The 12,466-nt window shown below is 32.6% G+C and overlaps 1 protein-coding gene across 5 annotated transcripts in view; it reads left to right on the forward strand.

The window, feature by feature from the left end:
• shep (alan shepard) overlaps window positions 1–12,466 on the forward strand; it is a 543,944-nt gene that overhangs the window by 509,484 nt on the left and 21,994 nt on the right. For 3 of the 5 annotated variants that reach the window (XM_071590328.1, XM_071590331.1, XM_071590327.1), the window contains exons 6-7: window positions 5,523–5,680; window positions 8,069–8,297. In XM_071590328.1, coding sequence (XP_071446429.1) covers window positions 5,523–5,680; window positions 8,069–8,297 — 387 coding nt within the window. The remainder of the gene's footprint in view (window positions 1–5,522; window positions 5,681–8,068; window positions 8,298–12,466) is intronic. The other 2 variants (XM_071590329.1, XM_071590330.1) reach the window with 1 other exon arrangement.

The raw sequence follows: 12,466 nt of genomic DNA on the forward strand, positions 1-12,466 counted from the left end.
GAAAATTTTTTATCCATTGCCTTACCCTCAAATTCAATGGTAATGATACCAATTTTAACGATAAACAATCATGAGGCACTCCATCAAAAGGTACTGAAAGATCAACGATTACTACTTCAACATCTTTTCCTTCATCTATTGCATCACTGATATATTGGCTGAATTTCAAAAGCTGCATTTGAGATGAGTATCCTGTTCTAAATCCATGTTGGTGTTCAAATAGCAATCTATCTCTTGTCCACCATTCCCTAATGTAGTCAGTGATTCTTTTTTCCTTTATGTTTCAAACGACTGATGTTATGCTAACCAGTCTATAATTCTTGGCTGCTGTTTTATCTCCTTTCTCGAAAATTATTGTAATGTTTGCTTTTTTTCAATCACTAGGCAAGGCATCATTATTTAAAGTTACGTTGAATAGATGACTCGGGTACAAAGCTATTGCGGTATCACCCAGTTTTAGAATGTCAATTGATATATTATCCGGTCCCACTGACTTGTTTTTCCTCATCTTCCATATTTGTTTCACAAAATACAAGTCCTCCACGATAATACTGTTGTCGAGGGAAGTGAGCTGTTTTGTGCTGTTATCCTGATGAAGTTCTCTGTTGTTTCTGAGCTATTTAGGCTAGCCTTACTTTTCTTTTTGTTTTCTATGCCCCAAAAAACACCCGTAAAGCAGGAGTTAAAAATATTTGCTATTTCTATAATGTTGATTATAATGCTATTATCGTTATTTTTAATATGTTCATGCATTCCCAATTGTTTTTCCTCGTTCTCTTGTATTTATGGAATTCTGTTGCATTGTCCTTCCAAATGGTATTGATAAAAATTTTTTCTTTTGCCTTTTTCTTTTCCCTATTTAGGTTCTGGACCAAGGCCCTGTAATGGTGTGACATTTCTTTACTTTCATTCTTTAATCTTTGTGCCTTTCTTTCCACTCTCTTGAGTTTTTTTATGGTTATGTTGTAGTACTCTCGATCAGTATTCTGTTTCAAATTTTTTATGGGGACGTATTTTGTTTGCCCTTCAAGAATTATTTCTTTGAATGTTTCCCATATTTTCTCCATGGTCGCTCCACCCATGGAACTTGCCCCTTAAAAATTCCTGAAACCCTCCCATATCTGCCTGGGTATATTGCCAAATTTCTTTTCATCCCCCATACCTCCCTTTGTTGATCTATACCAGTCCATATGAACATACACTGCTGCATGGTCACTTATTCCAGTTTTGTTTATGATACTTCTACTGTTCATCAGGAGGATTTTTAAACCCTTACCTTCAAATTTACCATCTATACCGTACACACCTTTGGGTCTGCTTGTAGAGCCTCTGGGCAATGCTTTGCTCGCTACATATTCCATCGTTACTCACCATTCCCTGTATTCCTGCTCGTGTAGTGTCATCAGCTCTCTGCTTCTAGTCCCTGCTTCAATTCTTCTTCTGACTGACTCTTGTGAACTCGCTCTGGTATCATGAGGTTGTCACACAGTAAGTAATTTTGCCTCTACGGTGGTCGTTAATTTCCTCTTCCAAATCACCTCGGTTGACACCTATAAGTTTCACAAGGCTTAGTTGTTCACAAATTCAAGAACTAATTAGGAAGGCTAATTCCTTGATTCTTATTGTAATATCCATCTTATGTCTCATATCAAGCCCAGTCATGATTAGCCATACCAAAAACATCCAAACAAACTAGCAGCAGAGACTCAAGCTCCCAATTTCTCAAGAAATTTCACCTTGTCTACATGTTTGAAGTTGTGTTTTCTTTTAACACCATACTTTTCTTATGCCATTTTTTTTTACTGCCAGAAGAAATCAAAATAATGTTTTTGCTTCGGAAATCACAAAAGCACATGAGAAGAACTGGTCATCTATTGTACACAAATGTGTCCCTACTGGGCAACATGTGGCATTTAGGTGAACAAGTGAATTATTTGCTCCATTTATTACTGGTAATTCATAATTTACATTACTACTGGAAAATGATGAATTGGTGAAAAATTTTTTCATTCGTGTTCCTAGAAACTTCCAAGCAAATAATTTTTTTCACCCAAGTAGTATATGACTGCCATCTTGTGATCACAAAAGAAACCACCTAACTACATGGCTGGACTCAGTCCAGATTATTGAGGCTTTACTGTAAGAGAGGAACTCAATATTTAGGATCCAATACTAAAATCAAATATAAATGAAACGTTAGCTCTTTCAGTAAAAAATATTTTATAATTTGATGCTTAATCATTTTGTAACCAGTGTTAAAGAAACAACATGTACCAAGTATTGTGATGAATATGGATGACTTCTATTTATATTTTGTTTTCCTAGTTCTTATTTGTATAAATTGATAGTATATATTAATATGTAATCATCTGCATGTACATTTTAGAAACACTCACTTAGGAGCCAATGGACCACCAAAATCATTTTTGTAGTTGCTATAATGCTGAAAGAATTAAAAACTAATGCTATTTCTCAAACTCACACATCATGGTACACTATCTTTCTACATGGCTTTTTCATGGTTCATGTAGTTTTAGCACTTTTCTTCAATTTTTAGTTGATTCACTTGATTTTAGAAGTATATACGACAGTAGTGAGTTAATGTCATCAAGAATGGCCAGCAAATGAAAAAGATGATAAATTTTGTTGAAGTATGAAGTAAGCAAACATAGCTACACATTTTGACCTTTAATATTATTCAATTCACCTTCGTATAAAGAAAGAGATATTTGCAAAATGTGTCAACTTTAAGATGTTAACGATTCAGGAGTGAATTGAAAGAGGAACTACTATACATTGCAAATATAGCAATGATAATTGTGATGGCTGCATTACGTACTGGATGAGCAATGACTTACTCGTTTCAAATTTTGTAAAATGTTACATGCAACGGTTATGATAAATCCTACGGAGTAGATCTTGTTTGAATTATAAGAAAGTTGTTTACAAGAAGCAGAGAGCTTTACATGATCAGTTGATGGTTGTGCAGTTGAAATAAATTTGTTGTAGATGAGGTGATATTTTTCAATGTATACCCTCTCAAACTGCTAGATTTCAATGAGAAACTTTGCTGAAAGGGAAAACTCACTAGGTTACTCTGATATATTGCCCTTATGGCTTTTTACTTTCAGTTCCTACCATTTATATTTTTTTAAATTTTAACCTGCCATAATTGATGAAAATCGCAACTGCATATTGGAATGGCATGTCCAGGATAATATTTTACAGTCCATGTGCGGTACATTTTAGTAAATTATGTAGAATTTCTAATTCTTTGCCTATCCACTAGTAATAATAATAATAGCACAACATAGGTTAATTAAATAATATTTTAGCATAGGGTTAGTTAGTACCATGGTCAAATTTTCCTGCAGTGGTGGGCGCCTTGTGCTCTTCACCTGCAAAATACTCTGCCTTAGCATGTAATGCCCAGGAGTGATTTTTGAGCCCCTATTTTGGAAATAAGTTCCTTTTATATGCCATCAAATGCAGTAATCTTTGCACCACACTAGAGAATAAATAGGGGTTGGTTTTCATTCTATACGGAATTGAAGGTGGTTAATGAACCACTAGTTACGTATAGTATGTATATATGTATAGTGTGTACATATAGTATATTCAATTACATATAGTATGAATAGCATATAGTATGAATAGCATATAGTTGGACAGCCAGTAGGGCAGTTTCCTCAGTACCCTCATGAAACAAATCCACTGTTAGCTCTCCTGAAGACCACATGGGTGAAAAATTTGAAACAAGGTTCCAAGCAAAGGATATTACTAAAACCTTTATCTATCAGGGTTATAGGGAAGAGATAAATATAGTCAGAGTTGAATTGGAAAACTAAAGCCAGTGAGGGAGCATGTCGAGTGAATCACAGCCAGGAACAAACCCTACATGTTTTGAGGCTCTAAATGTTGCCTGACCATGGTAGTCAGTATGAGATTGAAGCAGTTTATAGCTTCACAGTGTTCCATTAGACATATATGTTGGATATTAGTTGGTGAAATTTTGAGAAATAGTAAAATTTTTCAATCATTCATGTCTTCTCCCTTTCATTAGGCTAAATAACAAGAGTTCTCTTTAATCAATTTTAAATTTCTTACATGAAAGAATATGTACTTCTGGAAAAATTCTCTCAATGCAAAATTTATTATAGTCTGAAAAAACCTGGTCCATCTGTACTTAAGTAGTATATCTGAAATGTCACTCCAGCTACTTATTTTAACAGTTTTAAATGTAACTGATCAAAGTAAAATTTACTACCTTAGTATACATTTGGGATTCGAAGATCTTTGTCATTACATTATTCAAATTGCCACATGCGGCTGTTGCATTTTGTGTATCCTGTGAAAAATGAAAACTGGACAAGTCTGTGTAGGTCACCTCTCATTTTTTTTGTTTAAAAATGCCTATTAAAGAGAACACCTTTTTACTTTTTGCAAAATTAGTTAACGAACAGTATCTGATTTCAATAAGCTCCTTCTGTAATATAAAACATAATTAATTATGTTTTTGAAGGAAACCTTGGCTTGTTAGCTGTATTATGGTAATTAACTGAAAAGTTAATATTTAAAAATTGGTGGCTATAATTTGCTTGTTTGATCCTGGCCTTCTGGTACAGGAAACATTTCTAATATCATAAGTATTGTAGTTTAAATGGAAATTAGCAAATGAAAAGAAATAAATATAAAGGGGCAATATTTTCCTCATCCCAAATCTTTCTTCTCCAAAATCCATCCTTGACTCTTCTTCTTCTTCTTTCTTCTGAATTGAATTTGTCATTGTGTAGCTTTGAAATGGCAAACAATATGTGCATATTATTTCCATTTCACTGTTTATGATACTATATTTTGGTCATGAATAACAATATGTAGAAACTTGCTGTCAATTTGCTTAGATATCTTTTAAGTGGGATCTCTGATTATCCTATCTAAATTTGTAGACAGCTATATTTGTGACTCTGATAAATGATTGTGACTGTGCCAAATCATTTAATGTGTAGTAACATAGGAATTCTTACCAATCTGTGTAGATTAGTGTCTTTTCTTTAAGACTAGTTTTTTCTTGCCTAAGAATTGAGCACAATTTAACAAGTGTTTGCCAATATGAATTCATTACATATTTTAATAAAAGTAGTGATCTTCTCATAGCTTGGGCCCGGGTGATTTTATTGCTTAGCCTGAGTACATATGTCAGTAAATGACCATTCAGTGAATTAAGCTCTTTTAACCTTTACAGTTTAGTTAGTTTCTAACCGCACTACATAGCTGATTATCAAACTGCATTATGCTAGCAATGCCAGTAACATAATAATTGATAAAGAATAATATTCATTATTTGAAGATTAACACCTTTGGCTTTTAATGTGAATGTCAGTACAATAGTACAATGGTTGATTATAAGTAGAATTAAATGAAGGAAGGAAATGTTTTTTTTATATTTTCTTAAAATGAAATCTTTAATGCTTTGCTCTTCACTGCCAGTGTCATCTAACACTCAACCTTTATTCCCAATTCAGCAACAGGAACAAGATCCCACAAACCTCTACATAGCCAACTTGCCCTTAAATTATAAAGAGAATGATCTGGACAACATGCTTGTCAAATATGGTCAAGTGATATCTACTAGAATTTTAAGAGACACAACAGGACAGAGTAAAGGTGTTGGCTTTGCAAGGTAAGAAATTAAATTGATTTTATATAATTTATATTCGTACTTTTTTGTGTGAACATTTATTTTCAAACATAATTTCTGGTTAAGTTCCTTCCTAAGAATTTGGAATGTATTATTGTAATTATAAGCAAAGCAGATTCTAAATATCTCTTGTTTTGACAAAATTATTATTGAAGCTGATTACTGTGTTGTTTTTTGTTGTATATTGTCTCCTGCATATACTTTTGTATATTGCATCAGTAAGGATTTTAATGGGAAATGGGCTATAAAGCAAGCCATTGCCTAAATTGTATTCGGGAAGTCTCGTGTGATGTCACAGCACTCCGGACACCCTTTAAACAACCATAGCTGCCCAGAAATATTTTTGTTATCCTGCCATTTTTGGGATTAGGAGGGTAATATGAGAAAATATGGTGAAATGCTAAGCTACTGGCCATGATTCCATAATTTAATATTTTTTTATTGTTCCGATATGAGATAGTTTCTTGTTCATTTTCAATATTGTATATATGTAAAGATTTTAATCGTCATTTTGTACTGCCTCATTTTCTGGTCAGGTTTTTTCTTCAATAGGATCAGGGTGTTCACATTATATGACTTCCCTTCATGATGAATCATAATCTTAATAGAGGTTGCTAAATTTCTCCCTTGATTGCATTCAACAATGGAGCATTACTTTAACAAGTATATATTGTGTTAGCCATTTTACATGTTGTGTCTTAAAAAATGAGGAGATGAAAGCTTTTACTTTAAGTTTATGGTTGATCATAAACTTGATAATATGATAATCAATCTCAAAAGAACGTGGCATTGTTCCAAAATGTTTAATTAATACTTTTTCTTCTGTTGTTCAGTGATGGTTTTATGACAATTTTTAGTTAATGGTTTCTGGCGTAACATTATGGAACCGATTCATTAGGTGAACCTGATGATGAAGTTTTACTTCGAAACCCGGGTCGTGTGAATAAATCGTTTTCGTGTGGAACTACAAAGTTAGTCCTTTCATTTATTTTATGACAATTTTTAGAGAAAATGAATGAAATAGTTTTATCCATGAGAAATAAAGCAAAGGAAATTGATTTTACAGGTATTTTAAGAAATAAAGATAATTGGTTTGGTTGGAGACCATCCCTTCAGGCTTGGCTAATGTAATTAATTTTTTCCTCTTTTTGAAAATGAAACAATTTATGAATCTTTAACGAATCACTTAAGAGTCACATACATCAGAAAAGCCAGAGAGGATCCTTCAATGTTCAATCAATACAAAGAAGGCTGAAAATGTTGGATATCTGGAAATGCGATCATCAATGGGTCATTTGGGGGTTTCTTCTGCCTCACATTATTCAACCTAACAAAATCCATTTTAAAAATATTTTATTTTTTAAGTGTGGGCCAGACATAGGCCAGCCATAGATATTGTATTTCAAGCCCTTCAATCTAGCTCTGGAAAGGTATATGGGGAAATACTTAGATGGTCTTTTGTCAATAAGAGTGTGTGTGATATGCATGGCTATGCATTTGTATGCTTGTTAATGGCAACGAAAGAGGATTTTGAATGGTGTGTTACAGTTTTTATTTGATGAATTCAGGAAACGTAAATATATATCTTATAGTGTCATTGGAAAGTTTTGGATAGCCCTGTAAATACTTTCGAAAGCATTATGCACTCTGCTTATGAAAATTGGACATGATTGCTTTAGGGAATCTTAAGTAAGCCAAAAATAAAACTGGTATCTCATTGCTCAAAATACTTTCCATCACGCATTGTTTTTTTGAAAAACATATATCTTGTTATTTTTATATTTTGGTCAGATAACTTCAGGAAATTCACGGAATTACCAAATCTCATTTTGTGGCTACTAAGGAGTAAATGCTCTTGGGAAAAATGCTTAAAGCTAAGTTTTTACCAGAGAAATAGGTGTTAATACAAAGTTTTGTGAAAAATCACACTGTTAAATGCATGCCACCTTTTGGCAGAACCAGTTTTGTTGGAAAGGGTAAGTACAATTTCATCTAGAAACTGAATGATTCCTGTATCAAGTGAGCTGGCTTTCAATCTTCTACATTGGACTTTCTGGCTTTCAGGGTGTTGCTGTAATTGAGAGTAGGAAAATATAAGAAATATAAAATACTGGTTTTCAGAATATGACTATAAGGTGCACTTAAAGACCCTAGATTGGCTTTTTATGAACAATGTATTATAGATTATAATATTTCATATGCTCATACCAAGTTTCCTCTTCGAGACAGTTTTTTTTGTCTTATATGCATACCATTAATTTATCTACAGTTAGTGGATGTTATCATTACCAATTGCTACCATTTGTGAGTAGTAATCTGAAAGCTTTGTGTATTTTCATGGTATTGATATTGGTCTTGAAATACCTGTAGGATGGAAACAAAGGAGAAATGTGAGCACATAATTCAGATGTTCAATGGCAGCCCCCTACCTGGCTGCAAGGAGCCATTGCTGGTGAAGTTTGCAGATGGAGGCATCAAAAAGAGGAGTCAGTTCAAGAGCCCAGACAACAGGATGTGGAGAGATGGAGAGGTATGCTGCCCAACCAAATTCGCCCTGTCCAGGCGGCCTCAGTGGCGACCCTTGGGTGACTTCACCTGGGTGTGTAGTAGTCCTACTCTTTTGTTTCCTACCCACCACAGGGGAATGCTTAATGGAAAACTTAATAGCAACTCTGCTTACTTCTTCTGAACCACCTTCCTATTTGTTTCCCCTTGTTTTATAGTCTTTATGTTTTCTTTTTTTTATTTAATCCATAGACTTTTTATTTTGAGCATCTGGTAGTGCTATTAAATTTGAATTTATATTAGAAGTTTTGTATGAGGACTTTTATAGAGGTGGGAATATACCAAATGTTTACGAGTTTTGGAAAGGTCTGGAAAGAGTTTTAGAGTCTGTAGTTAGTTGCTTTTAACACTAAGACATGTAAAGCTTTGCGTACACTTCTCTTTATTTATCATTCATTACAAGTATGGATGGAAATTTCTTCACATGGAAAAATGTGTGGTGGAATCTTGATATGACAAACAGTTTTGAGATATGACAGAGAGATTCAAGAATATCAAGATTTTTCAAAATGTATCTCTGACCAATGAGAACCCATGATATTTATTTACATGGAGATTTGCAGTTAGTTAATGATACGCATATATTGCACATGCAGTGGACACTCATTATTATAATCAATTAATAACTTTTAATTGCATAACAATGGGAATCATTAAATCGCATCTTCGTTTCAAAGTCAAGCTCGCTTATTTCTATTAGCCATAAACTAAACTTATGTAATATTCAGGCATACATTTGTAGCTTGTTTTTTTTTCTCAACTCAACAATTTCAGTGGGGTCAAAAAGCAGTCATGGCTCATGTACAGATTTGGAGTAAATTTCTGAGCGTATTCAGAATATTACGTTTTCAAATAGCCGAGTCATCAGTGAATACCAGAATTTGAAACACCTGAATATTGTATTAATCATACTCCTTATTTGGGCCTGTGCAGGAAAATATGAAAAAGTCTGCAATCTCTGAAATTTTTCAAAAGCTTCACAGCATCCATAATTTCACAAATGTAAGCTTTCTGTGGGAATACTGTAGAAAATGCAAAGATTTCTCCTGATATTTTAATGTATAACTTTTAGAAGTATGAATAAAATTTTCTTGAAATTATCAACAAAAATTGACTTTTTCAAATAAAAATCATTCTCTGAAGTGAATCCACTGTAAAGAATGCAATCTCTGTCTCTCAAAAGAACTGTATGATCTAGTCTCTCTTGATTCCACTGTATAAAAAGGAAACACTTGGAAGAAACATTTTCTTCCTCCATTTTGTCTCTGGGTGACAATAAAATTACTCTATCTTCTCTGCAACAAGCAAATGGCTTTGTGCCATTTACCACTATGGCATTCTTCTTTGAAAACTTAAATTTTCTTCACATAACAATTTTTGGTTGGCCATTAATGAAAAAGTTGAATTTCTTGTAGTTAAACATTAAATAACTTTTGGCCATGTATGCCTAATTTTAGGAGTTGATATTATTAAATAATTGTGCAAGTAATAACACTTTTAACTAACTATTTCATCAAGAAAGAGTGAAATAATGTAAATCCCTGCTCAGATCTCACAGGTGTACCAGAGCTAACTAAATGACAATCTTGAAATGCGTTATTAGGACACTTAGAGATACAAATACAATCAATTGCCTCAGAGTTGGCCCAAGATATTAAACTAACATAAAACTGGAAGAATTTAGGCATTTGAAACAAAAATTTAAAAAAATTCCAGAGCCAGAACAGTGACTTAATAGATTCATCTGATAATTATTATTGTAGACATTTTAGGCCTAAAAAGTGTAATCTGAAACTGTGGCTTTCACCAGTGGTTATCAGGTTATGTAATGTGTTTGAAAATAACTATTTTAGGCTTAACCATTTTGATTAGATATGATACAGTATATATACCTTTCCAAATGCCATTAAGCTGAATATGCTTTTGCTTGTTTGAAATTTTTGTAAACAGAGGATTTTAACAAAAAACGTTAATATCATTAGGTATAGTTTGTGTTTATATTTAATTGGTTAAATTGATAATGGTGATGATATTCAATATATTGTAATGTAATCTGAGTTTAATGCTAGATGGGTCAAAAACCTTTTAACAGGCGAGACTTTTATGAACTACAATGAATTCAGTTGGTTTTGATTTGACCCACAGTATTGTCTAGCTTTGGATTCATTATTTAAAAATTTAATGACCGTGTAGTAATTGTAATTTTGTCTAAAATGACCATGAACTTTCAAATTCAGAAAAGGAATGCAATTGATTTTTTAAGTTGGTATTTTATTTAAATGTTTTGCATCATGTACGATATGTTCTTTCTTACCAAAATTTCTGTGTTGATGGCTACATGTTGTAGAATTTTAGTGTTGATGGTAGAATGCCAAAAGAGATGCCTTCAAGATTAGTTAACTAATTAGCCTGCAATTTGGTTTTCACTGTCTTATATGTGCAATTAATAGGCCAAAGCAAAAGTTTAAGTGATTCACCTCATCTATATAATTCCTCTAGTACATTGTGCACTTTTTTAAAATATCTTCTTAATGTTGTAGCAAATAACAATTTTGTGTTAATTATTGAAGTCATTAGATTTGTGAATTTGTTAAAAGAGTAATACTCTGAATACTTGAATAAGAAGATGGCCTTATGTGAAGATAGGTATAATTATGCTTTCCCAGTAGATTCATAAAGCAAATCTAATATTTAGCCTTTATATAAAAAGTGTGGACAAATTTGGTGGCTGATAGAAAGAGAGTAAAGTTTTTGCATGATTGGTGTCTTTTGATGAAATATCAAATCAAATAACCAAGTATTCATCATAATTATAGTCCCCTCGTAAAAAGAAAATCTTATATTGTGGCATTTTATATACCGTTACTCTCTTGCTCAAAAATTACAAACTTTGCCCTGGGGTTGTAATTCTCTGTCTTTAGTAACAGCTCTGTAATAAGTTGATTTATTCTTCTTCTTATTCACATAAATTCCAACATAACTAATGAGTTACGGCTGAATTCATTGATCAATAACTATTAACTTGATATTCTTTGAAATATGTGATGGATCATTATTATTCACTGTGATTGTCAATTAATTAAATTTTTCAAAGTACATGTTACTGTTATTCCTACTGCAGGGCAAATAGCGAAATAAATAACAAATATACAAAAAATTAAAAACAATGGGGCCTAACTGGTATGAAAAAATTCAGCGGTGAAAGAGACAAACATGGGATAAGATCTTTTTTCAGAGAGAAATTATAGTTACGAAAATTTTTGCACAAAAAGTAAAACAGTTTTTGTATTCATATGCCCTGTGGGAGTCCAAATATTGTGTCATCTAGTCTTTTTATGATATTAGGTTGAGCAGAACAGATTTATTCCTTCTATTCTATAGTTTTGTTATGCACAGTGATTACACCTACGTAAGGTAAAAAAAACTCAGGATACCTACAGGTGTAGGGCATTTCTTGGCATCCTTATTGGGTGTTCCTAGCTTGTCATTTTCTTGTGACTCATGAGAAACTGTTAGATGCTGAATGATGAAAAATTACATCAATTTAGCATTATGACATGTGCAGTACCCTTTTCATTACCCATCCTTATGGATGCTTGATTAAATATATAGTCATATATTCAAAAAAACATGAATAACCAAAATATGTTGAAATTATGGTTATGATATAGAAGGCTATAGACAGAGAGATTCATTTTTCATTCATAATGATTAATTTGCATTTTTCAGAAATTCGTTGTATATTTTCCATTTTCATGAGGGTAGAATCAAAGTATTACAAGAGCATAAAATCACAGAGTAAATAAACTAAGAACTAACATCAAGTGGATCGAAGAATGAAATCCCACAGAAAGCTAAACTAATCATGTCCCCTGGAAAAATCAAATGACTGGCATGAATATTGGCAAAGAATTGCTGACATGAATTCATATTTGTCATATTATACCAATTTAAATAATGCAGTGTAGATACGTGATAACTTATTTGTTGCCTATTAAAGCTATTTATTTGCTTGCATATAAGGAGAATATGAATTTCTCAGGGCTAAAAATGTGAGGGGAAAGGATAATGGGGGGGTATGGATACTACAAAAATGTTTTTCAATGTAACCATTAAATACTATTGACAACTTTTGAGTTAGTGAGATGGAAAACTTTTAAGAAAGCCTTTAATATTTCAAACTTGTTTTTTTTTTAAAGTATA

The sequence above is a fragment of the Hetaerina americana genome, unplaced genomic scaffold (assembly GCF_022747635.1).
Source record: "Hetaerina americana unplaced genomic scaffold, ioHetAmer1.1.p SCAF_4, whole genome shotgun sequence".
Lineage (NCBI taxonomy): Eukaryota > Metazoa > Arthropoda > Insecta > Odonata > Calopterygidae > Hetaerina > Hetaerina americana.